Here is a 23,193-nt window from a genome sequence, read left to right as displayed (position 1 = left end):
AGTCACGTAGAAGGGAAACAATAAAATAATAACAAAAATATAAAACAATAAAATTCTCACGACGTTTCGACTGCAACACAAGCAATCATCATCAGGTGTGAAAACCACAGCAAGAAAATTTGAAAAAAGTGGCAGTTATTTTTAACGTTAGCACCACGGAGAGCGATTTGACAGTTTGTTCAGATAGACGAGTCCATTAATGTTCGGAAAAGAGGAGGGAGGAGACGAAAATAATGGATGCGGTCTGAAAGCCACCGTAAGTGTGAACAATCAATGATTATTTATTTATTATTTTATTGTTTACCTTCTACGTGACTTTACCGAAAGAACCAAGAATATGGTTAATGTTCTGTTTATAATTGCAAACGGTTGTTCCACACGTTTTCAAACGGCATTTACAAAGGTGAAACAACTCAACACTATTCGTCAGTAACACATTTGGTGTTCTTAAGGAGGTTAGATAAGTAATTTGGTAATTTGTTGCAACATACAGCTTTCAATTTGAATATTATTAAATAGCTTTTGTATTAAAAATGGAGAGCCTAGTAGGGATGTCTTGATAAAATCGCCGAATGTAAAATTAATTATAGTAATATGTGGAGAGAATACAATTAAAGGTAATTGAAATTACCACAAATGCTTTCTGTTTAATAAATGTTTTGTACTCAAATACAGCACAGATTTTGAAGAATTCAAATTCAACACGGTATTTACGTGGTGTACAATCATGTCAGAATTTATATGTAATAAAATATATATATAATATGACACGTGTGGAGATATTTAATGATAAAAGTGTACAAATATTTACAGCCCAAAGAATGTAAATATGCAGTGTACAAATTAACTTTAACAAAACCGATCGTGCGTAAAGTGGGAAATATTTAACCAGAGGTTATATTTAATTCCATTCCATGAATATGTATGATACAGTATTTGACCGCAGCGCATTTGTATTTAAAATTTCAGCGTTTGGAGTCTCCGTGCATTTTTGACACTGACCAGATGCATGCATCACTTTTGTTAACATTGCCATCATTAAGCTTCATATAAGGCAAATAAGTTATTACTTTTCGAAGAAAGAAATGTTATTACAGTATTCCCATAAGCGTTTCAGGTCTTTCCATAAAATATACCATTTTCAAAAGGGCTTGTAGTTGCCATGAATCATATAACCGGGTCTTTCGACCCTCATTATGTTTTTATCAGGAACGAATAATTTTTATTTGAGGGATTTCACTCGCGCATGTCTTTTACGTATCTGACCCAATTTTCAATGCGGTGACTTGTCATGAGGGCAAACCCATCATGCTTAAACGTTTCACTCGCAAATAGCCTTTTAGTGCAGACTCCTACGTAAGGATGTTCAAGTTTTTGTACCGATATTTTTGCTTTAGATTGGTTTTCCAAAATGTATTTTTATTTTTGTATCAGTCACAATATTTACTCATAATTATAAAAGGTTGAACGTCCAGCTCTATGCTTGCTCACGTCACTGCTATTTCTCAGCTCATGAAAGCACCCCCTCTGGAGCGTTTTGGCTTACTCCTCCGCCGTTGGCCAGATGTCTTTGAAGCGGTATGAGTATCCACACTTTACCCCACCACATGCGACCTATTGGTTGACCGTCGTGTACCCATTTATACTTCCTGGGTGGACGCAGGTGGGCGGACTTTAAAATGTTGCCGCGAAGGAATCAAACCAGAAACCTCACTACTCTTTAGTCCACTCTGGTGACCAATTACACCATGGCAGCATCCCATTGATATTTGTATCACACTTTAATCCTGCATCATATAAACAAAGGTTTACTAAATGAATCTTGAGTAACGTGTCTCTTACAAGGCCAACATTTCAGAAAATATTGTCCATGTATAACAAAGTCCAAGATGGCTGCAAATAATCCACGGTGGCTGTCCTAACATGGCAAACATTGCATATGTTAGGTCATAATTGATGTAACATAAATCTGCTTTGGTAGAAATCAGAAATTTACAAAAGAGAATATACAACTTTTTGATTTATCAAACGAAATATCATCTAGCTATAGTATCTTTTTTATATGTAACGTTTTTTTGCTATTGATTTCCATTCATGCAGCTGGCAAAATATGAAACGCAACTTGCTGTTGGTACCAACATTGCCATTCATCACGTAAAGGCTTATGGCCGCATATACAGTATCTATTACGAATATTATTACAACCAATTTCTTTCTAAATGTTTGGTTTTTTTTGTCTTGCAGAAAGCAATACTTAAAGATGAAACCGAGACTGTGGAGGAACAGGCTTTGCTTGTCATTCCCTTAAAAGATGGAGAAGTGGCTGCAGATCGTGATGGTAAGAAGGAAGAGAAGTCTATCTCTGCACAGGAAAGTCCCGCCAGCCCGTCAGAACTGGAGAAATTGGAAAGCACGGTCCGGTCGCTTTTGGAGGCCAACCCGATCGACTTGGAGGGCGAAGAGCAGGCGGCAAAGAAAGATCCTTACGGATTATTCGAAGAAAAGGATCGAGAGAAGAAGCAGCGGCCAAAGATGCTCACCGTCACTCCAGAGGGCTACAGCTCGGATGAGGAGGATCTGGAGGACATCCAGGAGGAGGACGAAGATGCGGTCAACGAAGAGGGCGCAGCGAAGGTCGTTTCCGACGCGCGGCGTGGAGGTGGCGTCGAGTCCCGGGACGAGGCGTCGGCCAAGCACCGGCGACGGGACTCCGTGGAGGACAGCGGTGGCAGCACGCCGTCGCCCCTTCGGCACCGGAAGCAGCTCGTCAGCCTGGGGTCGCCCAGCAGCGAGGAAGGGCAGAGGGATCGCAGCGACAGCTCCTGCTCGCTGGACGACGAGGAATTCATCCGACAGCAGATCATCGAGATGAGCGCGGATGAAGAGGCGTCGGGCTCCGACGGCGACGACGACGACGAGGAGGACATGTTCAAGAGGCGGCTGAAAAAGGCCATGACCAAGGAAGACCACCGCCAGCAACGGCAGCAGCAGGAGCAGCAGCAACCGCAGGAGCAGCAGCAACCGCAGGAGCAACAGCAGGAGCAGCAGCAGGAACAGCAGCAGGAACAGCAGCAGGAACAGCAGCAGGAGCAGGACAAAGCACAGACAAAAGACAAAGCCAAGCAGAAGCAGTTGCTTAGAAAAGAGAGCTCGAGCTACGAAGAAATTCATTACGAGGAACTGGAGGAGGAGGAGGCATCGCGGCGGCATTCATGGCACGAGGATGACGAAATGTTTGACGACAGCCCCGAAAGCAAATTTAGAGAGTCAAAGAGTCAGGATAACGAGGAAGATGTCTCCATAGTGACAGGCGGTCTGCGGCGCTTTAAGACAATCGACCTGAAAAGTTCACTTCCTCATAAATACGTCGCCGAGGAGCAGGGGGAACAGGGGTACGAGAACAGCGTATTTTACGACGAGCCTGAGCTCGAGATGGAGAGCCTCACGGACTCTCCCGAGGACAGGTCGCGAGGGGAGGGCTCGTCCAGCGCACAGGCGGCCACCAACTTCACGCCGGGCACCTCTCCGAGCTCCGTCTCGTCCCTGGAAGACGACAGCGACAGCAGTCCCAGCCGGAGGAGAGCGCTCGACGACCCGAAGCAACACCGCAAGACTCGGCACAGGTCGAGCGGGCCGCTGCTGCCGACGATCGAGGACTCTTCGGAGGAGGAGGAGCTGAGGGAGGAGGAGGATCAACTGAGAGAGCAGGAGAAGCTGCGCGAGCTGGAGCTGCAGCAGAGGAAGAGTTCAGGCAGGAAGTCGAAGCGCGATAAGGAGGAGCTGCGCGCCCAGAGGAGGCACTCAAAGACATCGCCCAGTAACCTGTCTCCCATCGAAGACGCATCCCCCACAGAGGAGCTCCGACAGGCAGCCGAAATGGAGGAGATGCATCGGTCTTCTTGCTCGGAGTATTCCCCGAGCCTCGAATCAGATCCGGAAAGCTTTGAGGTCCAGGCAGCGAAAATAATGGAGCTTCAGCGGGAATATGATCTGCCTACCGGCGTAGGTTTCACATTTCCTTCATATTCCAGACTGGAGCAATCCCAGGTAGAAGACAAAGACATTTTAGATGACGACATTTCAGTGGCTGAACATGAAGAGCTGAAGACAGCGGAGGAGGTGTATGAGGAAATGATGAGAAATGCCCAAATGCACGGGAGCCACGCGTCAGAACCTGCTTCAAAAGAGAGTCAAGATTTTGACGATGAACAATATAGTTTCTACAGGCATGAGGCCACTGTGTTTGATGACTTGCCATATGCAACCATACTAGAGTCCCGAACCGAACTTCTAACATTTACGACAGACGAGTCAGCCACTGCATCCGCGTACGAGGATGTCATGTATATGGAACCGGTGGGCAGGTTGGACACAGACCAACCGATGTACACTCCAGACGACATTTACGCTTTTGCCGAACCTCTGCCACCTCCGCCCACGGACATGTCCTTCTCCGGCTCGGAACAGCTGCTGGACGCAGACGCAGCCTACGAGGAGCTTCTCCGAAAGCATAATGTGATCCTGACTCCGGGCACGAGCCCCACCCAGCATCTCTCGGACGCCTCCGTGGGCATCACGTATCCCGAGATCAGCAGCGACGACATCAGCAGCGACGACATATCCGTGTTCGCTGCAACTGCTGTGGAGACATCCACGGAGAGCGCCTTCACGGACATTGCGGCCGATTTCAGCTCGCTGGCAACCGGCGACGCCGACCCGCTGGCTTCGTACGACTTCAGTCCCGTGCTGCCGTCACCCCTGTTTTCGGTGCCGGATGTGACGATAACGCAGCATTTCACACCGGAAGACGATTCGGATCTGCCAAGTGATGGCGAGTTTGTGGACGATGAGTTGGTTCAACCTCCTGAAACGGTGGCGATCACCGACGGCGTAGTGATAACAGCGGCTGCCGAAGAAAACGTGGCTGCAGACTCCTCGTCTGCCTTTGTGGAACCTGTTGAATTTGGAAGTGGATCCTTTGGGATGGATTCGTTTTTGGCAGGCGCGGCTCTTGCTTCGGTGGACGCAACGGGCACGTCGGTTTCGGCAGCACCCGCAGATGACGCTTCGATGGTTGACTTTGTCTTCGCTTCGTCACGAGATGACTTCATTCCGGAAATGATAGGCGAGATTCCTGACGTCCCTATGAACGACGAATATTCAGAACTCGCTGAGCCGTGCCGTCAGGAGGAGATAGCAATTAGTGCCGGAGAAAACATTATAGAACTGCCCGAAATAGATTTATCCATCTCATATGTAGACACTGAAACAAATGTACCCACCGATTCACAAATATATGAGACTCCCACTGCGGAACCCGTGCTTGGAACAACAGCAGCCAGCGCTGATAATGATGCGGTATTAGTGAAGCTTGCTGATGAAGCTGCTCTCCCAGTGCATACCGATGTACAAGCAGCACATTCACAAGACTCCTTCCTTTCTGAAGTTTCTCCGAGTGCAGCTGCTGCTGTTGTTTCCAAACCAGTCGTGCTGTCACCTACCATAGTGACAGCTTCAGCAGAGCTCAGTGCATCGCAGCAGGAGCCTGCCCTGCCACCGGTTACGAGCGCACCTGACGATAAACACGACACCACTACAGGAATGACGTACTTCACCTCGAAGGTGTTCTCCTACTTTAGAGGCACCACACAGGAACCAGACTTTCAGATGCCACCTCCATCACCACCACCACCACCACCACCACCGCCGCCGCCGCCGCCGCCACCTCCACCACCACCGCCGCCGCCACCACCTCCGCCACCACCGCCACCACTGCCACGCAAACCTATGATGCTTTTGAAGAAAGAACTGACCAAAGTTCCTCCAGTTGAACCCACTGCACCGAGTGTGGTGACCACCACGGTTTCCGTATCGCCGACTTTCACCGCCGCTTCGTCAGCACCGGTAATCACCTCCGACACCACGGTCACACAAACTGTAACGACAACAACAGCCTCGACACGCCCTCAAGTTGTTGCACCAAAGCCAACGCACTTCCCAGTGAGCCTCGTCACATCCAAACCTCTGCCACCTCCCGTGGCGCCGAAACCTACACCCTCCCCGCACACGGCAAAGCTGAGCAAAAGCTACGAACATCAGTTGGAAACCCAGCAAGTTGTGGTGACATCCGGACCTGGCAGCCGGTCATCATCGCCGGTTACCTCCCCTGTATCTCCTAGGTCGCCGAAGAGGTATTCTCTGGCTCAGGAGTCATATGTGGTCATTACTCTGCCCTCAGACGACAGCCCGACGGGCAAAGAAGTGTACACGTCCCCAGCGCTGCTGACGTCAACAACGTCGAGCAAAATGTCGAGGTCACCGAGCGTTCCTGATGTGCAACTGACACAAGCTACACCGCCGGAGCTCATGCCAAAGTCACTGAGCATGGACTCGGCCATGCAGGAGGAGCTGGAGCCCCTGGCACCTGCAGAGCCGTTGATTTGCTTCGCACAAACAGCCACCACCACGACCGTCACCGTAGCCCAGAACGTTGATTTTGCACCTCTCTCTGGCCCCTGTGGTGAACTCAAAGGACCTTATGGAACTTTAGAGACACGGTTACCCACTCCTGTGAGTGAAAGCGCTACTATTGTCACATCAGGAGAAATAGCTGTCGTTAGCAGCAGCAGCAGCAATGTGATGGATCTGACCATGAAAAATGAAATGTCTCCCCCCGCTATCGTAATGACCGACCATGGCCTAGATTTTACAGTAGCAGCATTGCAGAGCAGAATGCAGTCGGAGCAGAGTGGACAAATTGTCCAAAAGTTGCAGACGGTCATACAGCCCAAAATTATTAACCTTGCGACAACAGATGCAACTGCCGCCCCTTTGGAACAGTCGGAATCGAAGGCAAGGCAAGAGAAGCCTGCGAAAGACCTCACAGATGAGCCGCTTGACCTGGCTCACCCAGCATTGGCTCTCCACCACTTTAAGCCCATGGGGGACGCTGCTTACGCGGCCTACGAGGAGCCCATGTCCGAGGGCCCGGTTAACTTGACGATCTCGCAGCAGCCGGTGAAAATCGCGACGAAGACGACGGAGGATGCGCCCAAGATGCTCCCACCGGAGCCGTCAACCTGCGAGGCCGCGGTCGACCTCAGCAAGCCCAAGTCGTTGGGCGTCATCGTGTCCCTGGGCGACACGGAGTCGAGCCCCACGTCGGTTTTGGCGGACGAGTCGAGGCCCGTCGATCTGACGCAGGGGAGTCGCCGAGCCGCGTGCTGCGATGTCGTGTACAACATCCCCTTCGTGGGCATGTGCGCTCCATCTCCGCCGAAGACGTCCCCCGACGTGGCCGTCGCGGGGCGGAGCCTGGCCGACGCCGGAGCCGTCGGCTACGGGGACGACGATTACGTCGACGTGAGGTCGCGAGCGTCCGCCGAGTACGGGCACGTGCGAGCGTCCACGTCCGACGCCGGCTTGACGGACACAGCGGGCCCGCTGTCGTACCGGAGCGAGGCCGCGATCGATCAGCACGTGCCGGCAGATATCGCCGCAGACCATTCCGCGCGAGAGATGACAAGTGGGTATCAATTGTATTGTGGGGATTTTGCGTGAGATATGCTTTCTTAAAAAAAGAATGAACAATCAATCAATGCGCGTATATTAATCCAAGTGTCCGAAGTGAATTTGACCGCTTGTTGAATGTTTTCGCGTTGGGGATGTTGATAAGCAAAACGCTGCTTTGAAACTCATGTTGAGCAATATGTATCAGGCACAATCGAGCATTGTGTGAAATGCAACTTTGTTCACACTTGAATGAACCCATATAATTTAGCCACAAATTTCCCCGAGCTTTGTACCTTAACTCGGTATAATTATGCGGCAATTTACGCCGCACGCGCACACAAACTGGTGAAAGTTTACACTTTCAGTTTTAACGTGCGTCGATGTACAATACGTTAAGTCGACTTCGAAATCGGCTGTTTTCATGACCAATTAATGTTGGCAATATTTGACAACAACAACAACAATGTACATTTATAACAAAGGTTGTGGTCGCGATTTAGAGTGCATAAATGCACACGGGGTGGGAGGTACCAAGCGAGGCAAGCAGAGAAAGCGGAGAAAGCAGGTGGCATGAAAACCTCTCAGATAAATGGAATGAAAACCAAAGAGATCACCGACTCCTCTGTTAAACCCCTCACCGGACTTATTCGACGTGCCTTTGAAAGGATCAGCAGCTTTGCTGTCACTTTTGGCAGGATGCGTGAAGCCTCACCACGGCGAGAACACTGCATTAAGTGTGATCCTTGGGCTTCATCACAACCGGAGACCATTCTGTGTGCTTTCGGTGAACATCCTCAGGCACTTAAATCATCAAACTCTGAATATACGTTCGCAGCCACCAGAGTGAGTTGCAAGAAATTTTACCTTGGATTAGAAACACACTCATTCGTGGGTAAGGGTGCTCTGATAATTGAATGTAATTTAGTCCACTCTGGTGACTCACCACTGTGGTTGTTATTTATTCTATCACAGCTGACCAAAGTATTGATGTGAAATAACACCCGCGATCTTCACAAGCTAGCCATCATGAACGGGAGACAAAGGGGGAGAGGAGAAACCACTGCGGAGATGGGAGCGATGAGATCCGCTCGCGTGCAGGGGCAGTCGCGAGATGGATTGTGGCATCACGGGACCATGTGGGATGGTGATGACATGAGGGAGGCCTTCATGAAGCAGTGGATAGACCATAGCCGGTGATCAATTTGAATGAGCACAGATGCATTGGTGGCGATTAGTGCCAATGTTAACGTGTATGTGTCCAGTAGAACCCCTTTTAACGACGGTAATTGGTTCCACAAAACCAGTCAAGTGATTTGGTCGTTAAGCGAGTGGATGTTTCCACTTCAAAGCGTAGCAGACACTGAATGTAAAAAATGCCCCAACGCTCATGAATGGACGTCGCCGATTGGCCGAGGCCTGGTCAGACCACTTTGGAGCTTGGCGGTCGCGTGCTCGTCGTAAGCCCGTCGTTAACAGGGGAATGGTCGGTAAGCGAACACATTGGGTTCTATGGAGGTACTACACTACTATACACTACACTATACACTACTATACACTACACATTGGGCTCTATGGAGGCCCGTCGTGAAACGATGAGTCGTTAACATGGCTAATCGGAGGTCCAGGGGGGAAAGGACAACAAACTAAAGTTATCCCATATTGTAGCTGCTTTAAATGCCCTGATAGTGGCATTGTCTTTGTGCTGTTCGCCTTTTGGAGTTCTCTGGTCGAACACTGGTTGAGACTAGGCTCTCAAGAAAGCTGTCTCTGGTCTGGAACAATCAGTTTCAAAGACAATGCCATACATTACCAGAGCGTGTTGTTTGTTTGCATGTTCACCACAAGTATCTGTGGCTAATGCAGACATGATTCCTTGCAAAAGGTTTCAGTTTGGTGTTTTAACATGTTAACACAAACTGTTTTATTGCCAGAAAGGGCAAAACCTACTCTTATAACGTAATTGCCATTACATCTTTTGCCAGGCGGGGTGATGGAGCAGAGCAGCCTCTTCTCGTACGTGACAGCAGGGAGTCAAGAAGTGACTGCCAGCGCCTTGTCCTCCACCACTCAGCCACTGTGGACTCAATATTCAAGCATGTGGAGGTCAACAGACGGAGTAATTTATTCCACAGTGCAAACTCCCATCCCGGCCACTCTACCTATTACCACCCAGCCGAGCTCTATACGCGACCAACTTCAGGGAGACATTTACCTATCGGGAGTGACTGCGGTGTTTACTGGCGGGTCGACCCTGCTGCCAATCCAGCAGACGATCGCGGAAGTCGCCAGTGCCGTCGCCATGCCCCTGGGTTCATCCTCCTCCGTTCTGACTTCAATCGCGGCCGAGCGGCGGTCTCTGCTGATGGACGGGACACTGGGCGGCCAGGCGATGTGGCAAGGGGAGGAGGAGCGAGCGACGCAGCAGCAGGACAGACTGAAGCTGCAGCACGGCCACATGCTGGAGATGGACACGCTGAAGCAGCTGGAGGAGCTCGAGCGCGAACGCTTGGAGATGCAGAGGCGGAGCGAGGAGGAGCGGCGCCTCATGCAGCTGGAGCTCGAGGAGCTGCAGAGCATGCGGCAGCAGCTGTACCAGCAGCAGCAGCACGACGAGAGGCAGGCGCACTTCATCATGCAGCAGGAGCAGCTCGCGCAGCAGATACACCAGCTGCAGCAGCGGCTGCAGCAGCAGCTTGAGGAACAGCAGCACCAGCAGGGTCAGGGGTACAGCTACCCGTACGAAATCGCCGTCACGGAAGTTTCCTCTGCTGCCGATGGGCAGTTCTGGCAGGAGGGACTCGGCCAACAGTTTGTTTCACAGGAGCCGATTCGGCTGCTCGGCCCAGAGGCTAAGAATCAGCAGGGCACCTTTAGGTTTGCGCAGGAAGGTATGTCTACCCTCGAGATGCACCGCACCATGGTGAGCTCGGTCTCCGACATGTCCCTCAAAGACATGGGCCTCAGAAAAGGAGACATCCTCCGCAAAGAGCAGTCCATGCCTCGCCTGCCCGCTCAGTACGAAAAGCAATCGCAAGACGGGAGGTACAGGCCTCAGAGGATCGTGGACAGCGGCGTGCAGACCGACGAAGAGGATGAAGGGAGCCAGTGGTACGGCGGCCGCCGAAAGAGAACCTCCAGGAGCGTGGACACCAGCGTCCAGACGGACGACGAGGACATGGACGATTGGGATTACTCGTCACGGAGGAGGCGCCCGAGGCTTCCGAAATACGAAGGAGGCGTCGAGGCTGAACATTTCAAAAAGAAAACCAAGCACATGGCCAGCATCGGCATTCAGATGACCTCCAATTGCTCTGTTCAGACCGAGATCGACGACACGGTCATCACCCCATCGCAGAGGTCCCGTTCGGCCTCGGGCTACCCGACCATGTCCGACATTTCGGCCACCGAAGAAACATTTCACGGGGAGAGCCTCGCCTGCCAGACGGACACGGAGTGTGACCAGCGGCAGCACGAAGCGGACCCCCTGCCGACGGGTGGCCTGAAGCCCTCGGGCTACTCGTCCCACCTGCAGACGGGAACGGCCACTCCGATGTCGCGCTCGCCGCCCAAATCTCCGCAGGTGCTGCACTCGCCCATCTCGCCGCTCACATCGGGGAAGATGCTGGACTCCCCTGTGTCCCCCTACGATCGCTCGGCCAAAGCGTCCGGCTCCGTGACTCCGCCGCCGCAGCACCCACAGAGCCTGCGCATGACCAAGCCCATGCAGCGCTCAATGTCAGATCCCAAGCCTCTGAGTCCCACGGGCGAGGATGGAAAGACGTCCTACCAGCTGTTTCAGCAGCAGCAGAGCTGCCTGGTAAGTTTGTTATTTATCTGCATGTGTTTTTTTTACTTTGAAATATTGTTGTTGATTATTTGTTCGTGGTGGTGCAAATCATTTGGTGGAATTAATCCACGAGTTGCATGGAAGTTGAACTTTAGTTTTAGTGAAAAGAGCAGGGCATCTTGCCTAAATGTTTATTTTATTTTTATTAGCACTCCATATGTGAAGTTAGTTTAGTTAAATTTACTTTACCAGGTGAGAACTCAAGAGACCAGTATTAACCTAGTTTGCAAGAGTGAAAGCAGTATTGCAATTATGAATACAACTAAATGTGTCAAGGACAACAAAGCTAAATTCTAACAATAACGTTCAAGGAGAAAGCAAAAAAACTGCATGTAAATATATCACCGTTAATTAAAATAAACGTTCTTAACACTTAGCAGTGTGCCAGCATATGCGTACATTATGTGGCATAATAAAGCCATTGCAGAGTATGGTACATTTCTTTCTCGGACAAAGTTTTTAACAATCAAATTTCAAAAACTCTTGTGCAGTGACTAAGAAATACAGGAGCACATTACGATCTCCTTGGCTTTTTCAACGCTGCTCTTGTCGCTGACATCCATGCATGTCATTCCATGAGCTCGATCAGAAAAGTTCATCCAGATAGCAAAGAATTTCCCACGCGATGTGAAATGTCAGTCTAACAGAGCACGCAGATTCTGCCACGCGTTTCTCACCAGCATGACTTCCGCAGCTTGGATCCATTGATTATTTTTATTATTATTTTATTACACACCATTGTGATTACATTTCTTTACCACGGGAAGTCTCATTGAGTCTCATGGCTGTCTTTCAGGAGGGTCATACCAAGTTTTCGCAGTGGCAGGCAATGATTGCTCTGTACGTTTTTCAACTGAGTAATCCGCGGGTCATTTATTTATTCGTCAATATTTGGACCATGAGGCCGGCACATAAGCGGCCTTCTCTTGCGAATGACATCACGAGATTTACGTTATGAGACCTCCTTTGCCAGTAACAAGATATAGTAATAGGTTTTACCCTTTTAACTGGCACAAAAAACTGACACCTTTATTCAAGGCATCATGTCTGCAATAACTGCAGCACAAGCAGTCAAAATGCAAACAAAAAGACAACTCTGATAATAACATGCACTGTCCTTGAATTTGATTGGTCCACACCCGAGACGGCTTTCTTTATAGCCTTTTGGCGTCTTCTGGTCCAACACCAATGGAGACTAGGCTCTAAAGAAAGCCGTCTCCGGTGTGGACCAATCAAATTCAAGGACAGTGCATATTATTATTATCAGAGTTGTCTCTTTTGTTTGCATTTTGACTGCTTGTGTTGCGGTTATTGCAGACATGATGCCTTGAATAATGGTGTCAGTTTTTTGTGCCAGTTAAAAGGGTAAAACCTATTATTATATCACGGGATTGTTAACGTCCACTTTGATGCAGACAACGATGCATAGTATTTATTTATGGTCAATGCTCTCGCGGTATTTATCAGGGCGGCCTCCCGAATTCGAATTGTGATCCCTCTGCAAAAAGCGGCAAACGTGCCACCGTTGGCCCGTGCCAGCGCCCATGGTTTTCACCCACGCGTGGTCATCTGTAACATTAGAGCTGTGGCTATTCCAATCAATAATTCTCACCGTTACTTAAATACTTGAGAGATTTCTACAGGGTATAACAGCCATTTAATTGCTCTTTTTTTTTTACGAGTTTCTAACAAGTGCTTGTTTACATTTTTTGTAAAAAAAAAAATAGGTCACGTGTTATTATTGTCGTCATTTCTATTTAAACTCAAAGACGATTGTTTATAGAGTTGGACGCTGAAGCCAGTGTTCCCAGAGGACTCTGAAACTCAGCACAGATATCCTGTGTCTAATCCTGCGGCTGATCTACAAGGCTCTCAATGGGTTAGCCCCACCAATATCTGCAGGGACGATCTCTGTTTACTCTCCAACGAGCTCCCTGAGATCTTAGGATCGCCTTCCTCTAAGGAATCTAAGGTGAAGGCTAATTTCCCGGGGTGATCGGCTTTTTGCCAGTGCAGCTCCCAGACGATGGAATGCATTTCCTAAGGTAATAAGAACGATCAGAGTCATTAAAGCCTTTTAAGTCTGTCTTGAATACTAACCGCTTTAAATTGGCCTTTACTCCCTAGCTTTTACCCTGATTCTGTTTATTTCCTGCTTTCCATAGACAGCGCATTGGGATCCAGCTGCATTACAAATGTAGTTAATTATTATTAAACATTCTTGCTATGCTGCTGCCTTCAAAGGAATCATGTTAGTTAGCAGGCAGATGTTTTATGGACATCACGGCCCTTGATAGAACCGGTGATTCACGACTCATTTATGTATGATCTGTGAGTCAGCCTGCAAGTCACTGGATTACAGGCAAAGACTATGAGGACAAGGATCGTGCAGCCTGCGCTCAATAATATATGAATGCTGTGTTTGTTGTGTTGAATATGTTGAGTGTTAAGGTAAACTACAGCATTCGGTCTTCAATTTGTAAATCTCCCTCGCAGATGCAACGGCGCTTCTTGGAGTTTTGAGGCCGTGGTCCGGGATGGGTGTTAAAGCCCGGGGTTAGTGTTTGATGAGAGCCGAATGCAGTGTAATAAAAGTATAACGGGGTATAAGGGGATAGTCAAGTGATGCTAGCTGATGATTACTAGTGTGTTATTATAATCGGTGTTTTTCATGGCAGTTAAATTCAGTTTAATACGTAGGCTTTCGCGACCAGTTATCATTCATAATGAATGTTTTTTTGGGGGTTAGATCGCGTAAATATATACATGTGTCGCAACCCTCCACCACCCGACACGGCCAATTGGTTAAATTCAGCCAGCAGTTATTTTTGTTACTCCAGTTTCCTTCCATTCACCATCAACAGCAGCAACAGCAGCAGCCATGATCTATATCATGATCTATACCATGATCTATATCATGATCTATATCATGATCTCTATCATGGCTGCTGTGCAGCTCCAGGACCATTGCCTCTGACAAATAAGACAATCAGAATCTTTAGAGCTATTTAGAGCTGCCCTGAAAACTCACCTCCTTAAATTGGCCTTTTCCCAATGCTTTTGATCTTTTAACGCTGCTGGCTCTGTCTTATTTCCTGCTTTCCATACACGGTGGTGCATTGGGATCCCCTAAATGAAATGCCCCTTACAAAATATGATTAATTATTATTTTATATCCACTGTCAAATGAAGGCCCTCCCTACACCATCGCCAACCCCTCACAACACCTTAACTCACCTCTTCTGCCTTTGAGCCCGAGCCCGGTCTCCATGTTCATGGTGACCGTTCTCATGGTCAGAGCTCACTCACTTCCTTGCCGGGCGATACGATGCTTATCATTTCCATTTGCTCCCTCGTCCACGTGTTTCGTTTTCTGTCTCTCAGTGTGAGTCTGAGCAGGCGTCTCTCGTCGCTTCTTTGTGCAATGTGTACAGGTTTGAGCCTTTGCTCTGTAGGCACATTCGTATGTTTCCTTTTCATTATCAAGGGGACAAAATGAGAGGATTCTCGGCACACGGTATGAACGTGGCTAGAAGCCAGTTCATAATTTAGTCAGCATTGTATATTCTGGTCACAGTCTTCGTATAGACGAGGACAATTTGGGGGGATTTGAGTCCAGTCATAGTCTGTGGATGTCACATAGTCGTTCTCTTACGCGCGTGTAGCAGCCATAAATCTTAATCCACTCTTCGTCGTGAAATGTTGGTTGGAGTGAGGAGGCGTGCAATTTTGTCTACCCCAATATCACCACGTCAGCCAATGAGTGAACCCAGTAAATCTTGTTTATTTACACCGATCTAGTCAATCACAAAGTTTGGTATTCATCGGTGCACTGCAGTCTCTAAACACACCGCAAAATTACTTTCATCTGCATCTTCAATCAGACTCATTATTTTTTATCTCATCATTGGTATGCTTGGGTTTCTCGTGGGTATTTGTAGTTATTGTCATGGATCATGATTTTCTATCAATCATACTCACATTTGGTAAAGAAAATAAGTGACAAATATTTTTTGTCACATATTTTCTTTACCAAATGAACGTTGCTAGAAATACCACGGATTTCTTTGTGGAGATTTTACATTTTTAAATAGTTATAATAAGTTGCAACAATTTGTACCCACAAGGTTTGACCTGCACGGCAATAAATAAGATAAATAATAAACGTCAGCATGTTGAAAAATAATAATATGGCACCACAATGTCACTTTCCACAGCTAAAACATTCAACAATGCTAGTTGAATTATACCATAATTATATATATATATATTTTTGTATTTACTCAAGAGGTTTAACAATTATTTGCAAAAAAAAATTCATTGCATTTTTAAAGCATGTTACTTTCAATTACAGTACCATTTATGATCACACATCCTTCCAATCTTTTTTTAGATTTGTCGTAATTTTTTGTATTATCATGGGAGAGAGATGGTTTGCTGTGACGCCTGCAAAATGTTTGATTCTCAGCCACGGCTAACGTCAGTGGCACGTCAAACCTGAACCGGTCGTTCCTTCTCCTCACACCGAGCAGCACCGTGAAGTAGATCAAACAGCCCCCGATGACTGACGCAATGTTGGGATGGCCATTTTATCCTCCAGTGGAAATTAAATTGAGCTGTAAAATTAAGTTTAGTGAATTTTAGCGGCTAATTTATAGCTCTCGTGAGCGTTGTCGTACGCACCTAAAATGTGTAATTTTCTCACTGCAGGCATTTAAGAAGTTCTTCAATGTCAGTGGCCATGTATACAGGAGCATATCTCGAGCCCTACAGAGGCTGTATAGTCACTGCTAAGCTATAATAAGAGAGCCAATCTTGCAGCTTCATTCTAATATTAATATAGCCTTGGGAAATTGATGCAAATAACAGGGAGCATCAATATGAAAATATTGATGTTCCCTGTTGTATAAGCAATACATATACTTTACAATCGCATATACTGTATATTGAAACCAATTAAATAATTTAAATGTAGGAAGATAATTCAACAAATAAAAGCACAGAGCAATGGTGTTGAAACAAGATTTTCTTGCTCGTTATCGTAAAAATATCTTGGAAAACAGGGACGCAATACTTGTTCATCTGTGAGTATGATGCGTTACTGAGCGGGTGGGGTGATGAAGAAAGGACTAAGTTGGTGAATGGGTCCAGGTTGAAAGACCTCATGTGATCAGGTGACAAAGGTGACGCGATGCGACGATGAAATTAGCATCAACCCCGATCAATTCACTGCAGCATTGAAGGCTGCCGCCAAACTGCCGCCATCTCTCGTAATCCTGTAATGTAACAATCCTCCTCGCACCTTTACTCGATCCCACTTAATCGACTCTCATCTCCACGTCGGCCCATGCTCTCGGGTGCATTCCCTGCCTTGGCGTCTGTGAAATAGATGGTTCCGAAGCTGGGCAGGTCCAAAGGTGGCCTACTCAGCCTGGGAAGGATCCATAAACAGCGGCTTAGAGAATAAGCGATTTAAGTAAATACACGACATTTGAGGTTACGTTTTAATTACCTCAACGCCGTGTGGAATATGGAGGCCCTTCACCTCCATATGCAGGGCAGGCAGTTAATGAAGCCTTGCCAAAAGACCGATGATCTGTCTTAATCTGGACAGGCGCCATGAATTACCAGCAGGCAAGATCGCGGACCTCGGTTTTTTAGCTCTGCTGACTGACAGCCACGGTATTTCTCGCTTGTGCCTTTTCATTCACATTATACGCCGCTAGCAAGGCCACGTTGATGTGAATACAGTGCCTCTATCCCTTAGAAATCCACCAATTCATCAATCCAAACCACTGTGTAGCCTGATTACACGCGTAAACCTGTTAATAGTAAGTAAAAATAATTATTTTTGTCAGAAGACCCGCTAAAATAGGGTTTCTCAGCGCAGACACTATAATGTCAATAGCCTTGAATTGATTTCTTGAACTATATTAGCATGGGACAATGTTTCAATTTCTGACCTGTTTTTTTATGAAATGGTGTTTGAATAGGGTTGAGCAAATGGGTGGATGCTGCTATATTTCCTTGCAGACGTGTTCTTGGTGTCTACGCTTTTTACGAGGAAGGCAGACATGGAGCCAAACGCACAAAGTTCAGTTTTAATTGGAGAATCAAATACGCCAATGCTTGTATTTATGTCGTGCATGCGCATGAGCCAAATAAATATTGAACTTAGTTGAAATTCGTATCATTGCTAATATAGTACAAACGTATCATTGAATACGTCCAATAATTATTTTAGATCACAAATGTGTTTAAAATTCAACCTGAACTTTGAAAAAATGCCTTTTAATTGCTCACACGTAATATGTATTAATATTACACGTGTATTGTATATTTCCTCCTGCACTTCTGTTGAGTATAAAACATTGATTTTAAAAATCAAGACCTTTCATATACCTTTAGCTGTCAGATGTCTCACAACCAGTGATGAATTGAACAATTATTTGGGAATTAGTTTAGTATGCCACATCCATCTTGCCTTATTTTGTCATCATTATACAAAACCTGTTTATAAACCTGTGTATGCGATTATATGAATGTAGGGTACAATAATATAGGATTGTTATGGATAAGCGTATTCTAGTGGTATTGCCTTACACAAATGTATGTATCTTGAACTTCTTTCACACCGTATGTAGCCAACCCTGCTATTCGGAGGTACTTCAAGCCGGCCGAGCAACGTTCCCGAAAGTAAAGTAAGAAATCGAGCCCTGTCTTAGAGCTGGCTAAACGTTAGCACCGCTCATTGTTTGGACACGTTGAATTGTATTTACACTTATAAAACCACACATGACACTTTCCGTTCACATTTTTGGTGAAGTTAAATAAACAGTGTAAAATTCATGATCATTTACTCTAAATATAGTTCACCTGCTCGTGTGAGCTCTGCTCAGTAAAGTGAAAATTTATGTTACTTTCCCCACATTATATATACATAAAAACAACAACCTTTATTTAACACACACGTGCATAAGAGATTGTCGATATGGTGACCATTGCCAGCAGTTCGACAATGGCTTTTCAACGCCTTCCTTAGACGCTTGTGCCTCGGCAGTTTGGCAGCACTGGGTGACTTAGTGGGGGCATTGGGTGCACGAGACCTGCGGAGCAAGTTGGCAAATGGCAAGAAGAGGCACGCGTGGCAGACAGCTCCTTCATTTACAACGTTTCCCATCTGATTTACTTCGCCACGATGAGCAAGCAAAGCTACGATTTTGTCAATACACTGCTGGATGAAGACCTCCCGATGCCGTGTCGATCATGGTGGGGGGGGGGGGCGGGGGATTGCTTCATCATACCTCACCGTGTTGGTCGGTGTGGGTTAGTGAAGGGTGGGGAGGCCAGGACCGGTACTGGAAATAAGCGTAGTTTAGTGTTTGGTACAGAAGTGTGAATCCCTAGCCTCAGCAAATGTGGCAGAGACATGGTTCAGCACCAAAAAATATATTGTCGTGGTTTATACGAGTGAACTCTAATCTACAACATCGCACACCGATTCCAGACGCCAGAGCCTCGAAAATGTTTCCTTTATCCCGTTTAATTTCCTGTTTGCAGTTGCACGTTTCTTTAATGTTACTTTACCGTGAGAAAATGTTTAACACAGTTTTTTTTATTTTGGTGGGGGAGGAGGGGGGTGACCAGGTATCTTATCTTTAACCTGGCAGTGACACACTCCACATCGGAAACTCACTTGGGGCACGTTCAATATTTTATATGGTGCAGCTTCGTGTAAAAAATGAATACAAAGAGAGTAAATTTTGATTTGAAGCTTTCGTGACTGAAGTGATTCATATTCTTGGTTCTTTCGGTAAAGTCACGTTGAAGGGAATTGTATTGTTTTATATGTATATTATTATTTTATTGTTTCCCTTCAACGTGACTTTACCGAAAGAACCAAGAATACAAAGAGAGTAGTTATTATAAGGATGCAAAAAAATAAACTCAAGTCAGCTTTTTTTTTGCCAGGTAAGGCCCACGGAGCTATGTAGCTCTTTTTTAGGTGCGACCTGGACAGAAATGGTAGCTCAACAAAGTTACTTATCATGTGTAAATGTATGGCAGCCAAATGCTTTGAATTCGCATGTAGATTCTAAATGTGGAGGGAAAAACTGGAGGACCCGGAGGGAAATCAACATGACCACGGGGAGAAAATGCAAACTCCAGATATACAGGCGTCAGGGTCGAGATCAAACCCACAACCTCCTGCATACCAGGCGAGGTAGTTATCACCTCGCCACCACAGCACCCACAAGGAAAAACATTGGCAGTGGTGCATGAACACCAGCCAGGGAAGAAAAACTCACCATATTTATCACTCACCGGTGAGTCGAATAGACACATTTTTGGCTATGGTTCAGGTTACTCCAAAACCAACGGAACTGATTATTGTTCCATCCGTTCAAAACTGTCACAGAACGTTAACTTATAGTTAACCACCTGCAAAAAAAACTGGTTTTAATCACTTTGAATTTGCATATTAGCTAAAAATATATATCAACAACAAATTTTGCAAAACGCAGATCTTCCCTATAGCCTAAACAATGATCCCCTGCATATTCTATTTTACAATACAGGCTGCATTTTACAATATAGACTACATCGTAGGCCTTTATATTGCTACACTGCCAATGTGCAACGTCTATTTGCAAAGCAGAAAGAGAGAGATGTGTTTTAGTTGCTTCAAACACATTTCTGTGTCTTTAACACGTAGGCTTTCGCGACCAATATCATCCATAATAGAGGGGTTTTTTTTTGGGTTAGATCGCATAAATATATAAATGTGTCGTTAAAACCCGCCACAAATCTGGCTGTCGCCTGATGATGCTGGTTGTAATTATTGGCGAAACGTCGTACTCAGATTGTAAATGTTGTGGCTTGGCTCTCCAACACACCGGTGTGCTGTTACTAGTGACGAATTGGCATGTTCTGTTTACATGACAACCCTTACTAGTTGGCTGTGTCGGGTGGTGGCGGGTTTTAACAACACATTTATATGTTTACGCGATCTAACCCAAAAAAAAACATTTCTGTGTGTTGCGAGTTACTGAGACAGAGCTACAGAGAGACGAATTGAGATTCCGCGAGACAAACGGACATATGGAGAGAGTAGCTTTTTGGTTTCAATCCATGAAAATAAGTACAGTAGTTAACTCCAGTTTCTAGTTCCGGTTTTCGGTTCATTTAGACTATGTGACACGAACACTGCCTCACCATAATAATATGATTAAGATTATAAAGTCATTTCACTGTGTGCAGGCCTCCCCACGCCTTGTCGGTCATGGGCGTTAGTCAGTGCAGGTTTTCTGAAGAGGTGGTGATGGTGTGGAGGGGTTCTCACGATATCACTCGTCACTGATGTCAGCCATGGCCAAAAATACAACTTAGATCACTGGATTTGCAGCGCAGTGAGGCGAACAACTGCACCGCCCCTCCACAACAGACGAATATATATGTATGTATGTTGAACTTCTTTTGCACCGTACATAACCAGCCAATGTAAGACAGAAGCCAGTAGTGGTGGTGGACATGGTGAATTGGGTTTTTTTGCACTTTGGCCTGCAAATAAGAATGCTTTGCATTTTTATTGTTTGCATTAGGTATGTGTGAATGTATTTCCTTTGGCTGTGGCACTGTTATTGCCTGCATCTGGGATGGGTTCATGGAAGCTATAATTACTCTTAGAGAGAGAGAGAGATGAAGGTAGGGAGACCATACCTATGACACGTGCCCTGGTTTAGTTCGGTTTAATGCAGCGCCAATCTTGGGCAGAACCGACTGCGCTGCCTGAAAGCCTCAATTGCATTTCTCTCTGATGAAAATATTGAAGGATGTTTGTTTCACCTCTGCCTGGCAAACCATACGGACACACTGACACTTATTTTTCACATTGATGCACGCAGCAGGACCTTATAATTCCTGCACATTAAGTGGCCTTCTCTGTTCAGACGCACCTCGTCCACGACTTGAGCTGCAATTATAATATCACAATGCAAAGAGGGATTCCATTACGAATCCTTTCAGTACTTCGAGCTGCAAGTCAAAAGTTTTTTTTAATAGATATTTTCATTTTAATATGCGGCAGTTCTAGTGACAGCTGCCACTGACATACATATTGGTGGCGTTGTTATTCGGAGCAACAATGGGCAGCGCTATAAGTGAGCGCTCTTAAATATGCTGGTTGCTTATTTTCTGTCAGAGGCACGCACGTGCAGAGAATGAAAGTAAAATTCGCCTGCATTTACAAATAATTGAACATGATCAGATGCCGCCCATCCATCAGGATCTCGCTAAAAGGTAACTGGATGCATCCAAACCCAAATTGTGTTGTAAATGTAATTCAGTCAGAGTGAAAATAATGTTGGTGGATGTAAGCGTGGGGTGCATTAACTAGCGCACATATTGAAGCGGGGACAGGCACTGATCTTGGAAGGCCTGTTTAGTGGCGGAGTTAGCCGTGGTGCAGCTGCTTGAAAGGTGAATATTGGCTTACCATCAAATGCTGCACGAAAAATTACCATATCCCAATAAACTCAACACATTTTATCAATAACACTGCGGCCGGAAAAGAAATAGATATATAAAATTGGCAACGTTTTGAGCTATGGCCCTTCTTCATAGCACCTGAGAGTGCTGACAACAGCTTGTGCGTGTGCAGGGACTAAACGGATTGTTACATCGCGCGATCATGGGGGATGACGACAGCTTGGGGAGGTCTTCATTTAGCAGTGGATAGATCATGTACATATGTACGTTGAACTTCTTTGGCACCGTACGTAGCCAACTGTGCTAATCGGAGGTGCGGGGGAAGGGCAACAAATTAAACACAAAAAAAGCAGTTCTAAAGAAATTCGTTTTCAATCTAGATGATGATTTAAAAGGTCATAGCTCCAGTGGCTTCCTAATATCGGAAGGAAGAGCGTTCCAGATGGTCGCAGAAGCTCATCTGAATGCGCACGATGCAGTGAGCGTCTTTGTTCGACGGCGAGCCAAAGGACGCTGCTGTGAGGATGACCGGAGTTTGTGTGACGGTGTCTGCTCATTGATGAGATCAACACGGTATCGTGGTTCATTTGTGGCAAGCACTTAATGGGTCATGGGTGCAACCTTATAACCTATTTGTTCAGCAACCATAAGCCAATGCAGCTCAGCGAGCACTGGACAGACGTGGTCGGATCTTGCAGTAACTGGTCGGATCAGATGATCACATTGGCTGATTGTCGCCTGCTGTGGGCTTATACCACCTGAAGATTGACTTTCTATGTGAGATTCAAGATTTTGTGCCTTTTCTTAATGACTAAAAACGCATTTTATGGTGAGAGAACAGGTTTGAAAAGATATTGTCAGGTTTTAAAACTGTGTTCCATGACGCTGTAAAGATAACATAACATATCTAATGAAGACGACAATGAAGCTTTGAAGTGCACTAACTCGTATGAATTGCATTTAATCAACGACCGTGTACGTGCTCAATGACAGCAAGGTCGGTTTGTAGCACCTGTAAATTAAAAAGGGCTTAATAAGCACTGATCGAATGCAGACAGGATATTGATTGGTTTAGAATATATTTGTTTTCTCGAAAAATCAATGGTGATTGTGACCTGGAGTCTAAATGATTTCATGTTTTGCCTCAAAAAACCAATTGCTGTAAAATATCCGAGATTACAACTCCATGGTTCCGACAGGTAGCTGGCAGAATGCTCAACGGTTTTGCAGTAAGCGCTATAATTAATAATTTCTATTTAATACACAGGAGGAAAGACGTTTTTATTTACTTCACACTTTTGCACTTTGATCTCAGTTACCAATAACAAATGCAGTGAGAGTGTGCA

General features: G+C 46.1%; 1 protein-coding gene across 5 annotated transcripts in view; it reads left to right on the top strand.

Annotated features, from left to right (window-relative positions):
- Positions 1-23,193, top strand: part of LOC116942380 (protein piccolo) — a 179,815-nt gene that overhangs the window by 66,760 nt on the left and 89,862 nt on the right. For all 5 annotated transcript variants that reach the window (XM_032954212.2, XM_032954211.2, XM_032954213.2 and 2 more), the window contains exons 5-6: positions 2,245-7,525; positions 9,495-11,329. In XM_032954212.2, the coding sequence (XP_032810103.2) occupies positions 2,245-7,525; positions 9,495-11,329 (7,116 nt within the window). The remainder of the gene's footprint in view (positions 1-2,244; positions 7,526-9,494; positions 11,330-23,193) is intronic.

The sequence above is a fragment of the Petromyzon marinus genome, chromosome 14 (assembly GCF_048934315.1).
Source record: "Petromyzon marinus isolate PM22_M1 ecotype Great Lakes invasive population chromosome 14, UKy_Petmar_22M1.pri1.0, whole genome shotgun sequence".
Classification (NCBI taxonomy): domain Eukaryota; kingdom Metazoa; phylum Chordata; class Hyperoartia; order Petromyzontiformes; family Petromyzontidae; genus Petromyzon; species Petromyzon marinus.
This window is presented reverse-complemented; position numbering and strand designations above follow the sequence as displayed.